Raw genomic sequence first — 24,957 nt, 5'->3', positions numbered from 1 at the left:
TCCCTACATTTAAATTTTAGCCACTCCCATTTGACTTGCTCGTCTGATATTTCGTTGTTTTCAATCCACTCCCTTAGATGCGTGTTCATTTCATTTATATAATTAATATCATTTAAGTGCGAGTTATTGAATTTCCAGATTCTTTTTGTAATTGGATTGTATTGAAACCGCCGAATGATCGGTTCGTAAACTCGGAAAGATATCACTGTTTATAGTAAATTCTTTCATACTATTATTTATTAGAAAATAATCTAATCTGCATTGTACCAGGGGTTTACGTTGTCTCCATGTATACCTACATTCCAATGGATGCATATCTCTCCATATATCAATTAAACGTTCATTTCTTGATATCTGATGCATGGTGGTAAAGACATCGGGATATATGCGAATTTAACGTTCCCTTTTTCACGTATTTGGTCTAAGTACTTCACTCTTAAATCCTTGCGTATTGCTCGTGTGTTCGCAGAAACGTCGTCCGATATGAATATTTTGTTTCCCGCCAACAGATTGCCTTTTAATGTTTTAGCTGCATTTGAGATAATGTACTTTTTATCCCGATACCGTAGATGTCAAAGGCATCTATAATTTCTATAATTTTATCGACTACATTTTGTTTTTGTTTGGTAGATCCCCCCCTTTTATCTATTTCATTTAATACAGTTAAAATCTCCACCAAGTATAATATTTTCCCACCCATTGTTATGTTTTTCAATGATTATATTTTTTAAGTTCTCATAATATTTAATCTGCATTTGCTCAGTGTTAGGTGCATATATATTTATTATTGTAAATTGACAATCATTTTTTATCATTTCAATAATTAGAACCCTTCCGTTTTCATCTCTATAAGTATTATTAACTGTAATATTACTCTCATTCTTAATGACTACAGCTACGCCTCTACTATTTGTTTCTCCGTGTGAGAATATAATTTTCCCTCCCCACTCTTGCTGCCAGCGATGTTCTGATTGCGTTGTGCTATGTGTCTCCTGATGAAGTAGTAATATATCTGATTTTGAATTCTTACACCAATTAAATATACTTTTGCGTTTCCTCAACTCTCCTATACATACATATACATATACATACACATACTCTCCTATATACGCCCCGTACATTTAGTGTTATAACATTTAAATGATTATCCATCAACATTACTAATTAGGTGACATTCTATTTTACTGAATAATATTATGAAGAGAAAAAAAAAAAAATAAAAAAATATTATAGCATTTCCAAAAACAATGGATGGACATATGGTTATTTGAGCTACATATAATTATATTAGTGCATGTCTTTATGCCTACTATCAATATTAAATAGAATTTACTCGTAGACATTGATGAATTAAATATTTTAGTGTAGTTGCTGTAATATATTATAAAGACCGCACTTAGCAGTTGAGAGAATTTGCATAGAGGCGGTTGTTTGGGAACTGACCATTCAACGGGAACCTCATTTACATATGAATAAACGTCATTGTAGTAATAGTAATTACTACAGCTACCTCGCTTGATCACGTAACTACCGCATGCAGAATCATGTGGGTTGTGTGGTGGATGGTAACAGTACATGAATATCAATATCATTAAATAAACAATTAAGTACATTAACCAAATATTAGTTTCTATTTTGATAACAGATTGTATGGAATTAAAATAAAAGCATAGTATTTTCAAAATGAAATAATATACATTAAATACACACAGTTTCGGTAATGTTCTCTTCACTACCAGCGATCTACAACAGAGGTATGTACACAAAACCATACCTCACTCTTCTCAAATAAGAGGGTGCACAGATTCTGGTTCCTGCATAGTGTACTATGATGGGTAGAATGATTTAAAGGTTCCGTTCTGTCACTTTAGTTTATTTTATTGCTAAGGTCAAGTCTGGGGGTCAATCAAGCAGATTGAACAAATTGTATCCTATTACAGTACAAACAAAAACTTTACTATTATATGGACTGTTTTGATAATAATTCAATAATTATCTGACAGCGAATTACAGTATTATAATATCGGTCTAGATTGACAGATGGGACTTATTGTAAATACCAACCTAGACAGACAAAATAATGTTTTGATTATTTGATAGTGAATTATTATAATACTGGCCTAGGTTGACAGCAAGAACAAAGTCATTATTTATTGAACAAGATTTTACAGATTACTGTCTACATGCATCTCAATAATACTGTATTTATCAGCAAATGTTTTCATAGACTCTCTTCTCCCAGACGTCCTTTGGGGTTTACAAAATCTAAAAAATGTCAGCCTCTAGAACTACTATAACTTCTGCTTGGTATAGCTTCTGAATGAATATTCCTCTGGGGATATAGCTGGCTAAAGCAGCAGCGTGAAAAGTATATAGAAATAAAGAGTCATAATATAAGCCTACTGTATTAATTGAAAAATGCAATTAATTCTGCAGCGTGCAGGGCGTAGTTGTTTTCCCTTTGTTGCTGAAACATAATGCACTAAACAAAAGCAGCAGTATTTTAACACATTAGCACACTAAACTAATACATGGGACAACCCTATTTTCCCATCTTATTATAATGGTATAGTCCATACAAGTCGAGGTGCCCGAAAGATTTCATCCAAGTCGGCCCTAAACCGTCTCGGCCAAAGTCAAGTCGGCCCCAAGTCAAGTCGGCCCCAAGTCAACTCGGCCTCAAGTCAACTCGGCCTCAAGTCAACTCGGCCTCACGTCAACTCGGCCAAAAAATATTCGGTCAACTCGGCCCCGTTAAAGTATGGAACGCAAAAAGTGTAAAGGAAGGGGATTAATAAAATAATATTTCTTCACATTTTATTACCTATGAATAATTCTGAATTTTAATGAATATTAATATTTAGACACTACGTTTAGCAAAAAAAACTTTCCTTTTAATATTTACGTTTAATAAAATTTCAAATTGCGAAAATTGTTCAAATTGCGCATAACAAACAATTGATTGATAAGCATTCATACTATTATTAATGATTACAATGAACATTTGGATAATAAATAGGAACAAATTGTAGGCCCAATAATGATGATGCACGTACGTGGGCGCGTATGTTCGTTCGTGCGTCAAAATTCAATAAACCTGTCCGATATGCGAGGACATTCATTAGGTGTAATAAGATTGTTTGGTTGAATCATTTGAGGTATAAAATAATGTTGACTCCATGGTTGAATCACGCGTAGATTTCTTCAGTGTTTGCATTTGTTTAGGCGACAATATCTGAAACCAATTCGTAGCTGCGCCTCCCTGCGCCTTTGGCAGCTATTTCGGCAGCTACGTGTTTCCGCTGACCGGGGAATTCCCCTTTTTTTTAAACGCAAATAATGGACAAAAACGATATGTAGGCTACGATCATTTTTTCTATGGCCAAATGGGGGAACGTAGACCTACGTCTTCGATTTACTAAAATGTGGTACTTGCACGTGTTTTGTAACACGCGGCCGGTACTTCTATTCATATCGGCAATGAGATGAGATGAGAGTATTTTTCTTATTTCTTCATTTTTTTTAAAGCGTGGATAGTAACTTAATCATAAGAATATTAAGCACTTTTTGCGTTCCATACTTTATTGTGGCCGAGTTGACCGATTAGTTTTTGGCCGAGTTGACGTGAGGCCGAGTTGACTTGAGGCCGAGTTGACTTGAGGCCGAGTTGACTTGGGGCCGACTTGACGTGGGGCCGACTTGACTTTGGCCGAGACGGTTTGGGGCCGACTTGACCTGCATGATCCATCTATTCAGGATTTATATTAGTCAACAAATTTATTTAAAACAACAACAATATAAATATTATTATTGTTGTCGTTGTCTTTTTTATTGCCGTTTTGGCGTTCCATACACTTTTTTTTTAAAGGGGGAAATTCCCTAATAAATATTGAACATAATAATAATAATAAGAGTTTGCTTATTACGATTCCATATTCACCATATGCCACAGAGTCATGCCTTTTCTTGTACTTTTCGTAATGGTCATCAAGGACCAATCAAATCCATCACAACACAGTGATCATTCCTAAGAATAAACATAATACGGATGTACGCGCACAGCGCAACTGTCAAATAGCAAAGGTTTTGCAGTTCTCTAACTACTTACTACTCTAGCCTCTACTTCACTGACGACTAGCATAACAATAATAATAGCCTAGCCTAGATCTGTTTATTGACTTCTTGGTATTTTAATAAGGTAAGCAAGATTCAATCAAATTTTGATTTTCAATTATTTATGATGATCCATCGCGCGTCGTGTTTGCTGCGCTTCTTAGCCTAACTAGCCTAGGCCTAGGCTAGGGCCTTACTGATTGAGTGTTGCGACCCCATCATCATATAGGCCTAGGCCTATCCAGAGTGCCAATGGATCGACTTTCTACTACTAGCCTACTCTACTAGCTAGAAGTCTAGAACTACTGTTACTACTGCACTAGGCCTAGCTAGGCTATATATATAGCCTAGTAGGTCTAGGAATTCGATCCAACTCGGCCTCTAAACCATCTCAAGTCAAGTCGGCCCCTAGAGTCAAGTCGGCCCTAAAGCTTGGTTCCCACTCTAGGACGCAACGCAAGGATGTAAACGCAATGCAACGCAAAGCGTGTAGACAAATTACAACCGGCAGTTCGAATTAATCCATCGCTTGTGATTGGTCAACTCATTTACGTTGCGTTACATCCTCGTGTTGAATCTCTAGTAGGAACTGAGCATTAGTGAACTCGGCCCCATTAACACTTTGACTGCCAGAGGTTTTTCCAGTTAGAAACTGCCACCGCCAGCGTTTTTAGCCCCATTCGAGGTTTTTATTAAAGCTGATTGAAACCATGTATGTGATTTATATGCAATTTAGACTAAAATAATCATAAAGATTTTAGCTTTACAATGGTACCAAGAACGATTTTTAAATCGCAATATGTAAATCGTAATAGTAAAATGAAAGTAACCCACTTTTTGAGTTTTTCGTAGTTTCGCGCAAGAAAGTCGAGATATTCGCGATTTTGTGCAAGACATCACAATATGAAAATATCGCCTGGTGAGATCAACAAACAACAAAAAAGTTACTTACACGGCACCGATAGGCCTATAAAAACAAGTTATCACTATCAAAAAATGTATTACATTTTATAAATCATAAATCTTACATCAATGTTTCGCCAAAATCCACATAGTAAAGACACCAGGCCTAGTTAACCAGGCCTAAAGTTGGTCCGGAACCGTTTTACGACTAGGCCTAGGCTAGCCTAGTACTACTAGCCTAGATAGTAAACTGATGATAATATCCATACCATTTCAAAACAAGTTTGTTGCGTGAAACTCGGTCACTTTCAGTAAAACACCCAAACAATTAGGGTATACATACAATAATAAAATTAAAGACTTCATATTGAAAATGACTCCATTATTTTTTATTCAGATAACAAACAAACATGTCAATACACAAAAACCTTTGTAATGCTTCGGCGGCATAGCTAGCGCGCGACCGATACACAATGCGCCAAGCCATCGCTCTCTACGCGCTACTGTGATGCGCAGTGTTTGTTATTTCGACAGGTACCATTTTGACAGTCGTTCGTAACCAGATTAGTTACTTTCAAATTGTAAAATATTGACGGTCCAGACCGAATATAGTGTTCATGTTTATAGTATATACCTATCTACCAGATTTCGTAAAAAAACGTGAAAAACGAAGATCTTCGTGTTTGGCAGTCAAGCGTTGTGTTTCCAAAAACGAAGATCTTCGTGTTTGGCAGTCATAGTGTTAAAGTATTAAAAGTGCACACGAAGCGAATTGTTAAATAAAATAATTTTAAATATATTTATTTTTTATAAAAATGTTTATTTTACTGTATTAATCTAATATAATAATAATATCTATCAAAGATAGTGTAAAAAAAAAATTAGAGAACCGCTCGAGATAGAGCGCCTCTCACAACGAGTAAGGATAGACGAATCCAAAACATGAGGGTCACAATGGCAAAGGTGACCACGAAAATGGTGTTTTCGGCAATAAATTGTAAAAATAAGCCACAAACAACTTCAAACTTCTAATTTTTTGTTTTTATTATACAAAGATAAAAATTAATATGATGTTTTCATACTGTTTTTGGATCTTTTTAATTTTCAATACATTTTGGAGTGAGTTTTAGGATGACATGACTGTAAACACTGAGCTAGGATCAGGATGAGGCCTACGCGCGCCTGTAGATGCATTCATGAAAGGGTGCTGGTCTCCCCACAGATATTTTTCCTTGATATACCTTACCAATAATTAACTCATCGGCTTATAATTATTATTACCAATAATATTATCACAACATTACATAATTATGGCATATAAATTACGGTGAATGCACGAACCAATCAAATTAACAATATGGGTTTTTAAGTAAAAAGCACACTTTTAAGTACATTCCATTAGGAATTTAGGACTTAAAAGTCCTAAATTCCTAATTGTATTCATCATGTTTCCCCTTAAGCCTGGTTTCCATAAAATCGCTACACCGTTTCCATTGAAATCGCTACACGCGCAGATGTCGCCGACGCGCATCGGGGAGGTCTCCCCGATTCGCAGACAAATCAGCAAAGTTCAACCATGATGAATCGTATATACGCGTGTACCAAAGAATATTTAGCGATCGCGTACTAGATCCCCGATAATTTCTAGCGTTTCCATAGAAGCGCTACGCTCTGTCGGCGACAGCAGTCGGCGGCACGGTGTAGCGATTTTATGGAAACCAGGCTTTATAGACAGGTCCCACTGACTATTTGTATAATATTTTTTTTTTTTTTATTTTCTATTTTATTTCCAAACTCAACCAACAGCAAAATAAATTCGCCAATAACAGGAGGGTAAAATTATTATTGATTGTAAGTAATAAATATTGATTGATTGATTACACATACCATACTACCTATTCTCTTTTCCCATTTAGAAATAAACACACGTATCGATTATTATATAGGCATACACATTGTATTATTATTACTACTAGAATATATTTATTCACTCTGATGAAGAAGTGTTTCTAAAGCTAGGTTATAAATTATCTATCTCTGTCCAATGATAAACAATTAAATGTAATTAATGATTTAAAAAAAAGTTAAGTTAATTTGCAAATAAAAACATTAAAATAAAAGAAATAAAATATGGTTGATATTTCAGTGCCTAAACAATTCCAGGTAATTGAAACACATATTTTTATTCCAAAGCATAAACATAATGATTCATTTGCACTTTCTATTTCATATACAATAACTTTCGTATCCCTACTCGACGTGCGAGGCGCCCTTCGGCGCCCATAGTGTCTCGCTTTTATTTGCATTGAACGAATAGGAAGTGTAACATCTTCCTACTACACTATCTTTGTATCTATCTAGCCTAGGCCCTATTATATCTAAGAATATTTCGATTCATTCTGGGATCATCCTTGTATCAAACTATAACTGAGACTATTCATCACAACTAATAATAAATATATTATATAAATAATTACTACCTATCAATTAAATGAAAAACGACGGGGTGTGTTATAATTTATATTGAATTTTCTGTTTTATTTTGTCTATTGTGTTGACCTAACCGTACTAATCCTGCCATTTTAATATTAACTATTAGCACATTTTGCGTTCCATACTTTATTGGGGCCACATACGCACTTTTGTACAATTAGTTCCTTCTAGTTGAGTTCTCTGTCGACATAAGCCCCACTTATAGGACTGTTATTATAAAACAAATAATGATTGGAGAGAACACACAGAAAGAATATACCTATTTTCATCTGGGCCTCCGTCAAATAAAGTTGAACTTGACATGTCAGAAATATTGGTTAAAAGCCTGACCATTCTATTTAACAAGAGGTGAGGTGATTTTTTAGGTTTACATTAGCTTAAAATACACACTACACATTGTTCAAAATGTATTAATAAAAGTATAGTTGCAGGAGTTGTTTGCTTTTGGCAAATGCAATGCAATGATTTAATAATTTTATAAGGAAATGGATTTCAGGTTGAGAAATCCTGAAAGAATTAGTTGCTCATTAGACGGTGAAATTTTGTTTTTTTTTTAATTTATACCCTTTGTGTCCATTGCTGTTCTTCATTTTTTTTTTTCAAAATGCACAAAGAGCAGGAGCTACTTCTGGTATATTGCCAAATTTACTATGCAACCCACTATGAATAATTCAGATACTTTTGTTGGTTATCCATGTCATTGTCATGGAGTGCAATTCACTGAATATGGCATATTTATGCTGAAAAAGCAAGTTTATCCAAATTTGATTATATTTCTACCTAGGTTGCAACTGAACCTTCTGCCATGGATTTTGGAAATAAGTTTATCTATGTTGCACAAAAAGGGGATGATGTTGATGTGGAAGATGAGGAACTGATAAATCTTGACGAACATCTTATAGACCAAGTATTCGCAGCAGGTGATGATTGTGAGGTAACAATTTGTTTTTGTGACACTAAACTAAGTATTGGAATAAAAGTATATGTGTGTGCGTATTTATAATGAGAACATTGTTTGTAATCATTGTTCGTTAATCTGTGTTCACTATCTAAAAATAAAAACTTTCTTGATTTTAACTCATAACTGTAAAAGATACTTAATGTGTAAATTTCAAACAATCAATTTTCAAGTCTGCTAATTTATTTATGTCATGCCTCCTATTATCCTATATATCTTGTATTTTTAAGTAAACTAAAGCAATGATTGATCATATGAGATAACCTTTTGCCCTATAAACAAAGTTTAAAGTTGGTACCTTTCAGTGTTTCACATTGACCGTCCCGGTGTGTCTTCACAGTTCGCCCACAGGAGAACATTCAGCTGTTCAACCCCGCTGTTTTGAACTCCGGAGTTGTTTAATTTTACCATTAAACTCTGGATTGTCTCCGGAGTTTTGCTAGTTGATTTGACAGGGGTATGGATGGATTTTCAAACAGGGAGCACTAACATATAATATTAATAACTGTTTTCTGTATAAAAAAATGTATCAAAAAAAGTTCATTATTTCATTTTAGCTGTTTTATTTTTTTGCAGACCTGTCTACTTGATATTTTAGACACAGCAGGACAAGAAGAGTACTCTAAGTTGAGAGATCAGGTAAACAAACTTTTGTTTTGACATCATGCTCATCATAAGAAATTATATTGACACGATTATACCATAGACATTTTATTTAAGCAATACATTTGTGCCATAAATACAAATGAATAAAACATTGGCATATTTCATGGCAGGTCAAAATAATTCATTGATTACTTTTTGTATTCAACTGATAAATTCTAAATTAAAATAATTGTGCTCAACTGAAAATATTTTGAATTGAAAATGTTCAACAACATAAGCTTTTTTGTTGAAAACAATTCCAGTCAAAAACGAAAAAATTGTAAAGTCTCAATCAAATATGACAAATGTAAGATACGGAAGTGTTGGTTAGAGTTTACATGCCATGTGATTTATATATCCACACTAGGTACTGTAAGTGTAAGAATACAATATTTGGTCTGTATCCCTCTATCGGACTCAACAATTGCTTCTATTAGAAAATTAATTGTCACAGATCTAAAACTGTTGTGGAGAGGTGAAGTGGGGGAAGAGTGTTAACCGTTTGTTTGCTTTGTTTTACAGTATATGAGAGATGGACAGGCATTTCTAATTGTGTATTCTGTCACATCGTTAGCCTCATTGGAAGCTGCGAAAAGAATATATGAATTTACGACAAGGATCAGAAAGACGAAATCTGTCCCAGCAGTAAGTACAGTGTTGTTTTGTACCGAATCAGATAATGGCTACTCATATCTAAAGGTTACGCTTTGTGCAGCTGTGCTATGGTGAACTGTATAGCAGTAATTTAATACATTTTCATAAAATGTTGTACTGATGCAAATGAATGCAAATATATAAGAATGGTCCAAAATTTAGATTCAATATCCTAGCAGTCAAATATTAACATCTTACAGATAGAATCATTTTTTTAAAGCATTACTCAAATCTGTAATATAAAAAATGTATGCATAATTTTAGATTTGTATATTTTTTTTTCTAGGTGCTCTGTGGAAATAAGAAAGACCTTGATCAGAATCGAGAAGTCAGTTATGAGCAAGGAATGGCTGCTGCCGCACAATTTAATCTTCCCTTTTTGGAAACTTCTGCAAAAACAGGCGAAAACATTCAAGAAGTTTTTAAGACTCTTATTCGTCAAACACCACGTACAAGTATTGAATACAAGGTATGAAAGAATTATCAAAATTAGTAATAACAAATTTATAATGTGCTTAACTGTCTTTTTATATAATGAACTGGACTAAGTGTATAAAATTAGTTCCAAACGTACCCAAGCTACATTTCTAGTTTATAATAATTGAATATGGTACTAAAGTATGGTACCCTTCCCCATAATTGGAAAGAATAAACTATATTAAAACATTTGTTATTACTTTTTTCTATTTTTAATTGTGGAGATTTCATTGTCATTACTCTCTAACATTTTAAGTTAAAATATGACCTGTACATTGTCAACATTGTGTTTAGGTGGTGGTACTCGGTGATGGAGGTGTTGGCAAATCTGCTATTACAATACGATTTACCTGTGATAACTTCCTTGAAGAATATGATCCAACTATTGAGGACAGCTTTCGTAAGCAGATCACAGTATCGGACATTCCTAAAGACAAGTTAAAATCAGCTAGTGACAAAGGAAAAATGGTTGGCAAGAAGAAGGAAAAAAAATGTAAGAAACATCAAACAAATAAATATCAAAGATATATAATTTAATATTGAGGTGGTATGCGTCAGTGCAATGAGGCGCAAGCGTAACATGCACATGTTAGAGCAAAGAAAATTGACTATGCCATGCTAGCCTATATCACCTGAAGTAAATATGTTTGTAGTGCGCTCTTTTAAACTTTATACTAAAATGGAAAGAAATGAAAATGCTACTTTTTAAATTTGTCTATAAACCATATATCACAATTTTTATATGAATTCATTTCTACAATTCAACAGCTTCCATATACAATCTATATATAAATTATGGTTAATTCTGACATAGGCGAGCACAATGCAAAAACTTCGGTACAAATCTCCGCCATGGATACCTACCTTATCTATCTCAGATGTACCGCGAAACGTAGATTTGATAACATTAGTTTTCAAATCGACGCTATTGTTCCACTTTTGTCTTTTACAAAGACAAAATTTAGCGTTACCTATTGAAATTTGTGGATATCACAGGGTTATTTTCACACACTCGCGCTGTTGTTCAACTGGCTTTTGGGTCCGTCACTTCCGGCAAAATGGCCGTTGGTGGCGCCATTCAATATTAAATAAAAAAAATATTTTAGTGGTTCAACGTATCGTGAACTACTGAAATTAATTTGTTTTAGATATTCAACTAATCAATTATATTGATTAAAGGCATTTACTTTACGTGAACTACAATTTGTTTTAGTAATTTAACTTTTATTGAAGGCCTTTACTTTTATGTGAACTACAATGTGATTTTAGTGATTCAACTGAATCATGAACTACACTTTTTGTTTTAGATATTCAAATATCAATTATAAAGGCCTTTACTTTACGTGAAATACAATTTGTTTTAGTAATTTAACTAATTATTTATGCTATTTATTAATCATTTTAACAAATTTAGGTGCGATTCAATGTTACTATAGGAGGCCATGCCTACCAGGGAAACACCTTTACTGTTTATCGATTATTTCTGTTGCTTGCTCTATATATAATTATAAATGGTGTCTACTACGACCGAATAAGTAGGCTACGAAAGTTGTTATTTGATCATTTTGTTCCAAAATTAACAAGATGCTGTTGTCATGATATATTGTGATACAAATGTTAAAGCCCCGCTCACTGTCACCTACGTTGATAAACTATGCTTTTGGTCTCTTGGTACGGTCATGTTAGAGACTGTTTCAGTGATTGATGACCCCTATTAACGGTTTCCTCCTGTGTGTAACGTTCAGATAATATATATAATAATATAATATGTATATTATACATATACTGTTCTTTACAATTATATTATTTGATTAATACCAATTGTTGTAATACCTATTGTTGAAAGTTTTTACATCATTACAGGGAGAATTAATGTACATTTTGTTTACAAATAAATAAATCTATTGAGTAACTTTTCCCCTTTACGTTCCTAACCACCGATTGCTGTCAAGTGTCCATACATCATTACTGACAGGGGACGTAATCAATCATAATTGGTATACATTTCGCATCTTACCAAACTTATTTTCAGTACAGGTTCAAATCTCACACACACATTCGGCGGAAGACCGAATATAATAATTAGCCTATATTGTTCTCTATTCGTACATTTTTTTAACTCTAATTTGCTACATTACCCTGGAAGCGATATTTTTGGCGTACCTAATTTATGGACCACCATGAAACATCACAAAATAAACATACAATACTTATCAGTCATATGCATAGGTGTCACCTGGGCTTCAAATTCCAGAGGCGTTGGTCATGTTTTCGAGGACCATTCGGGTACACCCACTAGAGGGTGCGCGAGCGAACCCTCTAGTAATAAAAGTTGTAATTGTAAGGCCGTCACAAAATACAGGAAAAAAAAACGTTAAGAAAAACAATAGGTGATATGTAGTACCTTGCATCACCTAATAGTAGTTCATTCTTATATAATTCATAAGCAGGCTCTCATTGCACGGTAAACATTATTACTCCGATCATTTCAGCGCAGTTGTGTTTTGATGCATGTGGTATGATATTTAATTTAGTTCCTTTTTTTTTTAAGAATTAGCAGTCTATTATTATTAATTAAGAAATGCCCCAAGAGAAAATATTATTTTGTTGTTTTGATTCATTAAAGAACTACCTTTAAATTAAATTTCAGCCTTTGGGAAACATAGGATGGGTAAGTAGTATCAGTTGTATTGCTTTGAATGAATCAAAATGATTAAAAATTCACTATATTGATTCAGTTAATTTAAATGCCTGTTTATACTACGAACGATAACGAATGACGATAAATAGATAAACATACATTTTTCTTACATAAATAAAACCAAAGAAATTAGACACTTTTCATCCTAAAACTACAAGATAACCAATAATGCATGCAGTCTTTGATAAAAATAATAGAACTAATAATAAAAATCTAATCAAATGATGCCATGATCAATAAGAACAATAAAATTGTTATATCATCACTATATTATTGCTCTTTCTTATAATGATGTCATTTGATCAAGCTTGTGAAAACATTATTTTCATCAAAGGCAGCATGTGGTTATCATAGTTCTGGGATGAAAACTAGTCTATTTATTTTATGAAGGGAAAATGCACATTTATCTCATCATTGCCGATAGTTATCGTCCTAGTACAAGTGGGCCTTTAACAAACAGAACAAAAACTTCTTTTGTCATAAAAAACATCACAGTCCATTATAATACTATATTGGTACTGCACTTTTATATCAGTGACAGACTTCAACTTGTGAAGGTGCGACCAAATAAAAATAATTTGTAAAAAACAAAACTACTTAAACCATGTGAACTATACATTCTTACAGACTATAATGATAGCAATGATTAACATAAATGTTTTTGTATTTGCCGGGATTTTTCTAGTCCATTTAAGTGTTTACAGTAATTAGTCTTTGACACCAAAATGAGTCATGATCAAATATATCGAAACTTCTAATTTTGTGTGTTCTGTCTCTCTATTTGGAGTTAACATTTCTTTTTCTAATTTTTCTTGAAATAGATTCACAGCCAATGAAATCTTCAGACAGGAATGTTAATGTTGTGGTGTTATCACTGAGTACATTGGAAGAAGAACCTACTATCATGGCTGGAGAGCCAATGCATTGTATTAAATGTAATGTTGTGTTATCACATTTATCACAGCTTCAAAAAGCAGATGAAACCACAACTTGGAAGTGGTAATAAATACTTTTATATTTGAAATTATTTAACCGTCAACTTTTTTTCCAAGTGTTTTAATTACCTGATTTTTAATTTTTAAGATTTCATACAGTTATTAACAGTATTATTAGAATATTGTTTGTATGTGAAGTTGACTAAAGTGCAGTAAAGGCAGGGGTAATCCAAACTGCAATCATAATATCGGTGCAGTTTCAAGGCACTCCTGGGCCATTATTCCTATGGTACATGTCTTGTGTATAAGACATGAGGTTCAGTGTACATGTGGCTTGTGTGCACTTCCAGTGCATCTTCTAGAAAGATACCCTTGTGTTCTGAAGTTTATAACTGCATTGGGCTAACAACCCTACCAGTTGAATCACTTTGTTATGGCAAGCACAAGAGTGGCCAACCCAATGGGATGAAAAAAAACTAATAACTAGAAAGCCACTCCGAGAGTGCATACCTCCGCCTACTGTAAAATTCTCCTACATAAGATTTCTCCGGGAAAAAATATATATATTTGTGTGTGTCTTAATGCTGTTTGTGATTTAGGCTAATTTCACTACAAGCATGTGCAAAAAGCAACGCGAAAATCAAACGAGTGAATTTGAAAAGAAATAGGTTTTTTAAACTACTCGCATCAAAAACGGTGCACATTAAATCAAATTGTGTTTTAGAATTACAAATCACCAATTATAACTCTTGCCTCTTGTACAAAAATGAAGTTTTTTGGACAAGTAGTTCTCGAGAAAATGCAATTTCAGTTTACTTATTACTTTAAGACTGCTCGCCGGCTTTTGAAAAATTCTGTCCTATCTTTTAACACTAGCAGGTCTGAAAAGTATACTAAAAAATGGTTCAGAATTGGGACCATGGTCCCAAATGGTCCCAAAATTTAATGGAATGGTCCTTGACCACATATCTATGTATATTCATTTTGGTAAAGATCTTGTAATTACTTTTTGAGTAATCCTGCTAACAAACAAACAGACAGACAAACAAACACACGCGATCGATTACATATACCTCCTTGGCGGAGGTAAATAATATGTATCAATGGAACTACAGTATGTAGATTTAATGTCGTTTCAAATGTAAATTGTAAAATATTTTTCTTTCTTTTATTCTATCAGTGAATTCTGTTCAAGTGAGAATAAAGATATCGGTATGGATGTTGAAGAGGTATTTTTTTTTTTTTTTTCTTTCTGTGAACAGTCCAGAGGCCACAATTTTGTTATATAGGAAAATTATACTGTAGGCATTGTCTGACTCTAGAGTAACTAGATGCACTTCTAGTCTCATAGTTTTCATTCAGTACCATATTATAATGCCTTTGTAGTAACAGTTAATTAAAAACTACTGAATCTCATGTGATTATCATTTTTCCAGCTCTGAAAATAGTTCCATGAACAAATATTGTGGATAGGCCTACTGTATTTATTTAATGGTGTATATAATTTATTTTAGATTTCAAAAGAAAATTCAGTTGATTTTCTGCTAGAAGCATCACCGCACCTTGCCAGTAGTGTCTCTGACAATGCCACCTCAGTTGAAAGTAATCAAGGTGTTGTTATTTACTGTATTGATATCAGCACGTCTATGCTATCACAGACTACAATGCCTGATCTTCAAGGTAAAACAATTACATTTTAGAAAAAACTGTAAATTCCATAATAAATATTCCACAAATAATAAAAAAAACTTTTTTTTTCCTTCTTTGTTGCCTTACATTGAATTTTACCATAATTTAGTTTGAAGTGAAAATGATGAATCATGGCAAGTCATTCTTTTGTTCAGAAATGTTTCTCTGTGTAATTTTTTACCCTAACTAAATAAATTTGTTTGTTTGTCAAACTGGTAGACTGATCACTCTGAATCAAAACACTAAACACTGCCAACAATCATTTGTTTATAATTATGTTAACATATTTAATTGCAAGTTTGTAAGATCTCTTTATATTCATTGATTACCCGCTTTTTTTTTGTATTGTATGATTGATGTAAATCAAAATGTAAACCAACCAACCAAATTTCATTTGTACCTGGTTACTTTAATGACAATAAATAATATTGTATCGTATAATATTAATATATTGTATCTCACTGTATAAATGTTGTAGCACTACCCATGGTGTGTAAATGGCTCATTGTGGGCAATATGATGACATCTTATATTATGTAGTAAGTTTGATGGTTTTTGTTATAGGATTGTGGAATGAAGTAAAGTCTGGTAGTGAAAGACAAGTATCTGTTAACCGTATTGATTGTATGAGGATTGCTATTGTAAGGTAGGAAAGATCATGTTTTCTTTCTTCACAAGTAATGTCTTACAGAATTAAAGCTTCACATTTGATGGGTATTTGTTGATCTTTGAAGTGGAAGAAAAAAAATATCTTCAATATTACAGAAATTATTGTCAATGATTTTAGCCGTGTTCGTGGTTAGACGCTCCTAATCTGAGCCAATCAGGTCATGAGCGAGTTTGTATTTATAAGAAATTCGGCTACCACTCACATATTATACAATATCACACTTTTTTGTGATCGTGGTATCTGCCTGCTCTTGATATATTTATGTACTGTTTTTCTGACAGGCAACTTGAACGTTTGCAATTGGAAAATCCTAAAAAGCGTGTTAGTTTGGTAGCCTTCAACAACACTGTAATTATTTATGGTGATGCCACAAATCCTCACACAAGTACCACTCAACGTAATCTTGAGCGAGTAAATGTACAACAACTTCTGAACCTGGGAAAGGGTTTGATGACCGATATTAAAGAAATTGACCATTCCTTGAGGTAATGAAACAATAAAAAATGTTTGGTTTGGCATTTTGTTTATATCTGTATCTCATGCTGCATATTTAGAGATGCTTAAAATATTCAATACCATATAATATACTTTACTTTCCAATTATTGTATTTTGATGATAATATTGGTTTGTATTGTATTATTAATATGTACTGATAAACTGTGTTAATTGTGTTTAATGACTGTGTATTTGTTTGATAATGTGTGTATGGTTTTTCAGTATGTGTACTTTTGTGCAATCTTGCCATCCCCCAGTACAATACATCCTTAAAAGATAATTTGTTGTAAATAGAAGAAACAGCATTTCTAGTTAATTTAACTGGTTTTTTCTAAGCGAAATCATACATTTTTTCTGAAAGTGGATAATTTTATTAAAACTACAAAATAGTCTATTCAAAGTTTCATTTTACTCATATTAATTGTTCATGTTTTGAAGAACAATACATTTTTAATGTGGACAATATAATCTTTATTTGCCAGTTCCCTGAAGTCTACTGTTGAAAATCTGAAGGTTGCAGGTTCAACAGCTCTTGGGCCTGCTTTGGCAATCTGTGTTGGTATGGTATCCAAGATTCCAGGTTCTGAAATTGTTCTTTGTACTGATGGAATTCCAAATGTTGGAGTTGGTAGCATGGAAAGAACTAATTTGAGAACATCATTCTATAATGAGGTATGACCTATACATTCTCCATTTTAATTATCCATTCCATTGATAATAATAGCATTATGTTACAAACCTGAAATTTGTCAACATATGCATTCTACCCTGATTCTATTTTTTTTAAATCCCAAATTGTAGTTTATTGAAAGAATAAGTTGGGTATTTTGGGTATATCCGGGATAATAACATCAACAAACTACAAATACATTTTCAACTTTAGTATTGACTCTTCAACTTCAGATTGGAAACATTGCATATGAGCAACAGACTAAAATATCCATCATTGGAATAGAAATTAAAGAGAATCAACATGAAATGGAAGTTGTTAGTGAGGCTGCAGCCATTTCAGGAGGAGAAACAAATATCTTACATTCTACAGAATTAACCAGACAGCTGAGAGAGATAGCACAAAATGTCATCATAGCAACTGATGTTCAAGTCAATATGATCCTTCATCCTTGCCTGGAGTTTATTGATGAACAGTCTAACTCAAAAGTAGGAGGGTGTTTTTTTTATTAGCTAAGGAGCAGAAGAAGTAATTAATTTCAACATATGATGTCATCCTATTCATTTATAAGGCAGCGTGCATAGTTGCATTAACATACTTATTTGTTTTCGATATTGAAGAAGAAATATGCGTAAGAACATAAGCCTAGTATCTCTTACACAATGCACTTTGCTCAGTCATCTTAGTGGACGTGCAAATCTGAAAGTCCCTAATATTTTGTGGAAGAATGGCCATGTTTTTATCGGAAAGAAAAGTGCCTAATACTGTATTCTAAAACACAATACTGTAGTTTGTTTTAATCAAAATAATTCTTCTTTGATTTAACTATTATATTTATAGGGTACAAGCAAGATCCAGCAAACACTAGGCTGTGTAACAAGCAAGAGTACACTGACATTCAGTTTCAGGCAAAAGAATGATCTTAACTTGACAAAGTTACCATTTCAGGTAAAATCATTATCTGAGATATTGGTACACTCTTTCAATAGACAAAAATGTTTTTATTAATTTATCATTTTTTGAAATTAAGTTTTAAACAACTGCATTAGAAACACATAGTGAATGTAAATGTTATATAATCATCCCCAAGCTAAAATGAACAAAACATTAGATTAGGCTATATACCGACCCACAGAAGCCAGCAGTGAAGTGCCTACCGAGATCAGTAGGCCCCAGACAATCCACTTCTCTTTTCGAATGGTGTTCCATGTTCTTGAACAGGCACTGTAACAAATAGAAAAAATGTAAGATAAGAATTGTCTTAAAATTTGACTTCCAAATTACAGTATTTCATCTTAAGCCTTCCATGTAAAACCTACAATGAATACAGAAAGAATAAATCAAAACATAACTTTTAACAAAATTGCTTTTATGATATTAGACTCAAATAAAATACACAAAAAAAGATGGGAGAAAGATGCTACGTGTTATCAGTGACGAACGTGGAGTCACCAAAAGTACTAAAGAATTTGAAGAGGTAACCATTATTGTATTTAATAATGCAATGCAAATGACACTGTACACTACAGTAGTACAATGCATCCCATTAAAAATATTCTTCAATAATGTCAATTCATAATATTCCAGATTATGGGATAAAATGTATTCTTTCACAATTAAAATTATTAATTTAAATGTGATGTTCTTTTTGGTTGATCCAATTAAAGTACAAAAACTATGTTTTGCATAGGCTGATTGCGCTTTCTCGTGTAGACTGTTGGTGTGATCTCCAATCTGATCTGTGACGTCACCTGAAAAAAACATATCACAAATTTAGTGCTTATTGTTTTGTATTTCCTGTCATTAATTGGCATATAATACTTTTTATATTCTCATTTTTTCTTGAATGATAGTTCTGAAAAGTGAAACATTGTTTTTTTTAATATATAATATTTAAATTGTTATAAATATCAGAACAGAATATGTGAACAGAACTATTATTGTTTCATTTTCTTCTTTGGTTATAGCCCTAGATTAATGATTCCAACTCCATTCATATTTCTACTTTCATTTTTTAGAATGTGGATATTACTGTTGCTGGTACCGCAGCATTACAGATATCTTCCAAGTTAGCCAGTGATAAAAATGCCACGCTAGCACGCTTAAACATGTAAGATTGTTTTACTTGTTGTAGCTACAAATGTATATAACTACAATTATCTTAATAATATTTAATGTGATAGATAGTAATCACATTAAATGTTCTTCTATTCATTAGATCAACCATCTCAGAAATGTTTTATATGATGGGAAAAATATTTACATATTAATGACATATTTCTCATTTTATTTATTTTTTGAAAAATTAATCATTATGGTTATGTGTTTTAATTGAAGACATAAGACAAATGCTTTGTTTCGAAGAACTTGTGCTACGACCAAAGATTATGAAGCTGTAGGAAGCTTTGCAAATTTTTCAGCTGTTTATGCTGGACCTCAGGTAAATATGTTTTTTAGGCTATTTCTAAATGCATTACGAAACTTTGACAGGCAACTGGAACTGACCTAGGCTAATTCTGTTATTTCCAACGATTCCACGTCATTTTCGAGATTTTCCCATTAATTAATCAAAATCATAAAAATAATCTAAAGCTAATTTAAATGCTTTTATTTGGTCCAAAAATGTACTTTCGTAATGATACACTCGTATCATCATTGGATTTTAAAAGTAATGGTCTAAAAAAAATGTCCAAACCAAAAGATTTTTTTTTTCATTCACAAAAAAATTAAAAATGTGTACTATTGCATGCCATGTGATCAACAATCGTCCAATCAAATGACAGGAATTTATTTAGGTGTTATATAATACCAACTATTACAAGTGTTATAATTATATTTTAGATAGAGATATCAATCAAATCTGGTAAAAGTAAAATTAATTTTACACTTCCCTGATCAAATTAGCCTCTAGTCACTGAAAATATTTCATTTCATATATATTGGCTACAACAAAAATAAATAAAAAATAGTTACTATGTTAGCTGGCATTGTTTTCTTCACAGACAAAGAGCCCAGTATACAGCAGTGCCAAGCCAACTGTGGAGAGTATGGTTAGCAGCAGAGGCAAGCTTGCCTATCTGAAAAAGAAGAAGGTTTCTAAAGATGTACAAGAGCAGTATTATGGTTACAAGTCCTAGATACATGTACATTGACAATACTTTATCTTTCTGTCATTAATAAACATGTTTGTGTTTTTGGAATTAGCAAAATTCTCTTCAATAATTTGGCCAAAAGGTGTAGTGATACAAATAGTATAATACTTTGTCAAGCTGATGCTGGATGGACCACCCTCATAAAATATTGTTGAAATAAAATAAATAATAAGTATAACTGTCAAATTAGTGCAATGGCAGCTCTAAACATTTTTCACTTTCTATTAAATTATTATTTTTACCACTTAAATGTCAAGTCAAGAATCATTGTTATCATGGTAATCATCTGCAGTCATCTGTTATCATCTTCTCTCATTGTAGCACTCTACTGATGTCCTTACCTATTCTCCTTTTCTCTGTGCTTGTGTAACTATTTTAACTTTATACTGCATTTGACAATTCTATTCTATTCTTTAGCATAACAACATACTTTAGCCAACACTTGCGTTAGTGTACTTGTTCATTTAGATTTTGCTGCAAGACTGAAGTATAGAACATAACGCATGTGTCATGCACAAAACGTACACCACTCACATTAAAAACAAATTGATTGGGTGCTAAGTAGCTTATTTAGGTGCTTGTGCGAAAACTTCCTAATAGTTCCAAAGCATACTTTATTTGTTCTTTATTTATCATTCAAAAAAACAGAATAAAAAACAAGTCGATAAATTGGAAAAAAAACCCACATGAACCCTTTAAATTACGATAAAAAATGTCAAATTATCACACTGAGATGAAAACTCTGATGAAAAGCGTATATCTAGATTAGTAACATTGTACGTAAAAAGACCAATTTGATACTTTTTGATATTTAGTCATCAATTCATTGGACTTGGACCAAGAAACCGCACGCAAATAGGGGGTGGGGCTGGCAGCCGCCCCTGATCCCCCTAAATTTTGCTAAATGTATTGCAAAGCATATTTCAGTTTGGCACCTAAAATTTGCTATTTTTAGACCCTGGGCCCCCTATTTCAAAATCCTGGATCTGCCACACTGTGTGTATATTCCTGACATGAGCAGTTTAGCATAGCAAATGGGTATAGTTCAAGAGCATGGGAATAACTATTTACTAATCAGATGCCGTGAATTGAAAGGTGCCGGTAAATGATATTACGAAGTAATGTTTATAGATGTGCATGTGTAGACATATATTATACATATATATTGTGACATAATTATATACTACAGTATATATATAAACACAGCAGGCAAAGAACATTAATTCTGTCTATGTTATCAATCGATAGTTGAATTTGTTCCATGTACGTTGCAGTATTGCCTTGTTGGTTTTGTTTTCTCTTTTTATATATTATAGTACAGTATACTGTATTAATAAAAACATAGATATCAGAGCACTTTTTATAATGAAAAAAATGTATTAGTGCAAGTTTTATTAATTATTGAAGAAGTAATGTTCATAAATGTGCATATATTGATTGTTCGTTGAATTTGTTCATATTGTATTTTTTTTCACTAATGATCCTGTCATAAGGACCCTATTGATTGATTGAATGAATAAATTAATTTTTAAATAAATTAATTGTTGAGGCTTATAATATTTTGCATTTCAAATACATTACAGTGCAATATTGTGGATATTCTCTTTTAAATTTTGTATACAATTTTAGCTGTCAAATATTCTGTTTCTATATTTTACTTTGTTACATTGCATTTAAAATGATTGTTACAATTTGATTTGAATGACATTGACAGTATTTGTATTGGGTTTTATATTTAAATTGCAAATATTATTGTTTAACCTTAAATTGTGTATATTATAATTGTCATTTTTTTTAAATATAAAATAGATTTAAACAAAAGTAATACAGTATTCAGATAAATAAATATATGAGGATCAAATTTATAATTTGGAATTTGTGGATTTTTTTTGTTATATACAGTGTTTATCTTATTTATTCAGATGAGTAAATTGCAGAGAAAACAAATTTGCACTACACTATAGGCCTACTACACTTTTTTTCTAAATCTCTTTCAATTTTGTTTAATTAATTTGAATTTCCTTTTTCTTTGACATATCAATATTTGATGATTGCCGAGAATGTTTTTCTGAGTCGAAAATTGTGTATGCCTCTCAGTTGACTGTAATCGCGTACTGAAGGCGTTTAGTGTGCGTCCGATAGAACGCGATCACAGTTTGCGGTAAATTTGTTAGTGAGCCAAGTGTTTGCTCGTGCCAGCAAAGATTGTATCTCTATACAATCTTTGGTGCTGCCAGCAATTGGCTCAGCCGATAGCTCTAGTGTGCGCCGGGCTTTAAAAAACTTTTAATATTAAAACTTTCCCTCACCCCATCCCAAAACGTCATCATTCATCCCCTTTTCAATTTATTTAATACAGCAATGTAGTTAAAAGATTAAGTAAAAATGAAAATATTTATGTATAAACATAATTGAGTTCATGATTTATTGATCACTTTTTCAGAAAAACCGTTATTTGGTTGTTCTATTCACTTCAATTTATCTATACTCGACGACGGTTAATTAAGAGTACAATAGGCCTATATCCATATATGGGAAAAAATGTAGTGACAATAACAAACACATAAACAAATTGGTTTAAAATCGCATTTGTAGACCCTATAAAATGCATAGTAATTAATAAAATACCAACTCAAAACAGTGTAAGATTTAATTTAATATGATATTGTTTTCAAAATATAATATTGCATTGTAATTTTGTAATGGTGCACTGAGGTAGGCCTACTATTGGCTCTTTTGCTTATAAATTATGTACTTTCAAGAGTGCCTACGTTCTTATCATGGAGGAACCTCCATAGTATTATTGACTTTGTGGTTTATTTAATCTTTGTTTAACTTATTGCATAACGTAGGTCCTTCAGATACCTCCTTTGTATTCGGTATGCGGTTTTGGGACGTAGGCCTACAGTTTCCATGAAGAAAGTTCTACTAAAATACGAGGTATATTCAGAGCGTCATTCTGACGATGGAGCATTCTCTACTTCTCTACGGGGCGCCATTTATGCCTTTATTTACTCTAGAAATACTGTAGTACTACGGTAACTGGTCCATTGAAATTTGGCACCGGTGAAGCACAGTGATGTAGAATCGAAATAAGTCACTAATTTAAATATATTTCGTATGTTAATACACTGTGCTCAAGTGGACCCAATTTGGCAAAAGGGGAGCACAGTGATATAAAATAGAATAAAGTCACTAAATGTTAATGCAGTATCTCATTCGTATCTAATACACTGAGCTCAATGGACCCAATTTGGCACGAGCGGAGCACACGGATATAAAATAAAAAACAAATTACTAAAATGTTATATCTCAAAATATCTCTCTTTTAAAAATAAAAGAAAAACAATATTCATTATTTTCCATTAAAATTAAAAAAAAACCGTAGAGATTCGAACCCAATCCAGAGCTGAAAGCACTCAAACGTAAACCTGAGCATTGCCCGTTAAGCTACAAAGTAGTACATGACTGACCAGCTGATAATAGTCTATTTATACGTGTATTACGTAATTCATCATTACGTCATAAATATCTTATTAACCATGTTAAAACCAAAATGACCAGTTAGCTCAGTCGCCTGAGCGTCGTGTTGACAACACGTATGTCGTGGGTTCGATTCCCACGCTGGTCGGTGGAATAGAGTTAAAGGCATGCGGCCACTGTGTTTGGGGTTCACAGAATTATACGTCCCCCTTTCCACCACACATCATGAGGCGACAACATCAATGCATCTGGTGATGTGCTGGAAACGACCCCAAAAGGCTGTGGCAGGGCCTTAGTGCTGAGGCAGGGAGAGCACATTTAACATCTTTTTTTTTATTTAATTTTTTTTTCAACCTGTTATTCGATTCGCCCTCAATTTTAAAAGAAATTTAATTTATTATTTTCATGGCAAGAGGTGTGTACGAAACGGTTTGGTATGCCGTGCGTTGTTACGCAATGGTTGTGCAGGTGTAGAGGGAAAGATGGTATTGTTAGTCATTCGCGGTCAACACGCCACACTGTTAAATTTTGACTTTGTTAATCAATGTTGCTACATTGGTAGCGAAATGTCCGATTCATGCAAGATATTGTATTGTAATAATTATGTTATGAATACACGTTTATGTCTCCGATGGTTTTTGTATGGAGTTAATGGAGAGTGAAATAAGATAAAATTGAACATTTGCAAAGATGGCGATTTCTAGACCAATTTCGAAGCTTAGACTAATTCCGCCGGCCGCCGGGAGTTTTAAAGTAGAAAACCCCACCTAAAATGTTGACGTCGCATCTGGATAGTTAAAATGTTAACATTATAATAGGTGATTATGTATAGTAATAAGTATAAGTATTAGTGCAATTCTGGGCTCTATTTTCATTATTAGCTCTGCCCCAACCATGGTGGGATACTGCTGGAGACTT

At 32.9% G+C, this 24,957-nt stretch overlaps 2 protein-coding genes across 2 annotated transcripts in view; one reads left to right on the top strand and one right to left on the bottom strand.

The window, feature by feature from the left end:
- The window catches only part of LOC144852502 (mitochondrial 2-oxodicarboxylate carrier-like), a 163,414-nt gene that overhangs the window by 77,340 nt on the left and 61,117 nt on the right, over positions 1 to 24,957 (bottom strand). The gene's annotated exons all lie outside the window — the stretch shown is intronic.
- On the top strand, positions 4,075 to 21,225 carry LOC144852485 (circularly permutated Ras protein 1-like). The gene is made up of 19 exons (XM_078710313.1): positions 4,075 to 4,198; positions 8,294 to 8,443; positions 9,044 to 9,106; positions 9,635 to 9,757; positions 10,053 to 10,235; positions 10,538 to 10,736; positions 12,894 to 12,914; positions 13,766 to 13,943; positions 15,060 to 15,108; positions 15,394 to 15,559; positions 16,133 to 16,214; positions 16,520 to 16,723; positions 17,217 to 17,406; positions 17,638 to 17,892; positions 18,245 to 18,352; positions 18,786 to 18,881; positions 19,423 to 19,514; positions 19,742 to 19,844; positions 20,407 to 21,225. Exons 2-19 carry the CDS (start codon positions 8,315 to 8,317, stop codon positions 20,539 to 20,541), a joined length of 2,376 nt encoding a protein of 791 aa, XP_078566439.1. The 5' UTR covers positions 4,075 to 4,198; positions 8,294 to 8,314; the 3' UTR covers positions 20,542 to 21,225.

This window comes from Antedon bifida, chromosome 9, assembly GCF_963402885.1.
Source record: "Antedon bifida chromosome 9, ecAntBifi1.1, whole genome shotgun sequence".
NCBI lineage: Eukaryota > Metazoa > Echinodermata > Crinoidea > Comatulida > Antedonidae > Antedon > Antedon bifida.
This window is presented reverse-complemented; position numbering and strand designations above follow the sequence as displayed.

What these genes read in the sequence shown, in the direction of transcription:
- LOC144852485 (XM_078710313.1), top strand. Translation starts at nt 8,315, where the DNA reads ATGGATTTTGGAAATAAGTTTATCTATGTTGCACAAAAAGGGGATGAT. An exon ending in GTACAAGTATTGAATACAAG is followed by an intron (nt 10,236 to 10,537) that starts GTATGAAAGAAT and finishes CATTGTGTTTAG; the next exon opens with GTGGTGGTACTCGGTGATGG. An exon ending in ATGAGGATTGCTATTGTAAG is followed by an intron (nt 16,215 to 16,519) that starts GTAGGAAAGATC and finishes TTTTTCTGACAG; the next exon opens with GCAACTTGAACGTTTGCAAT.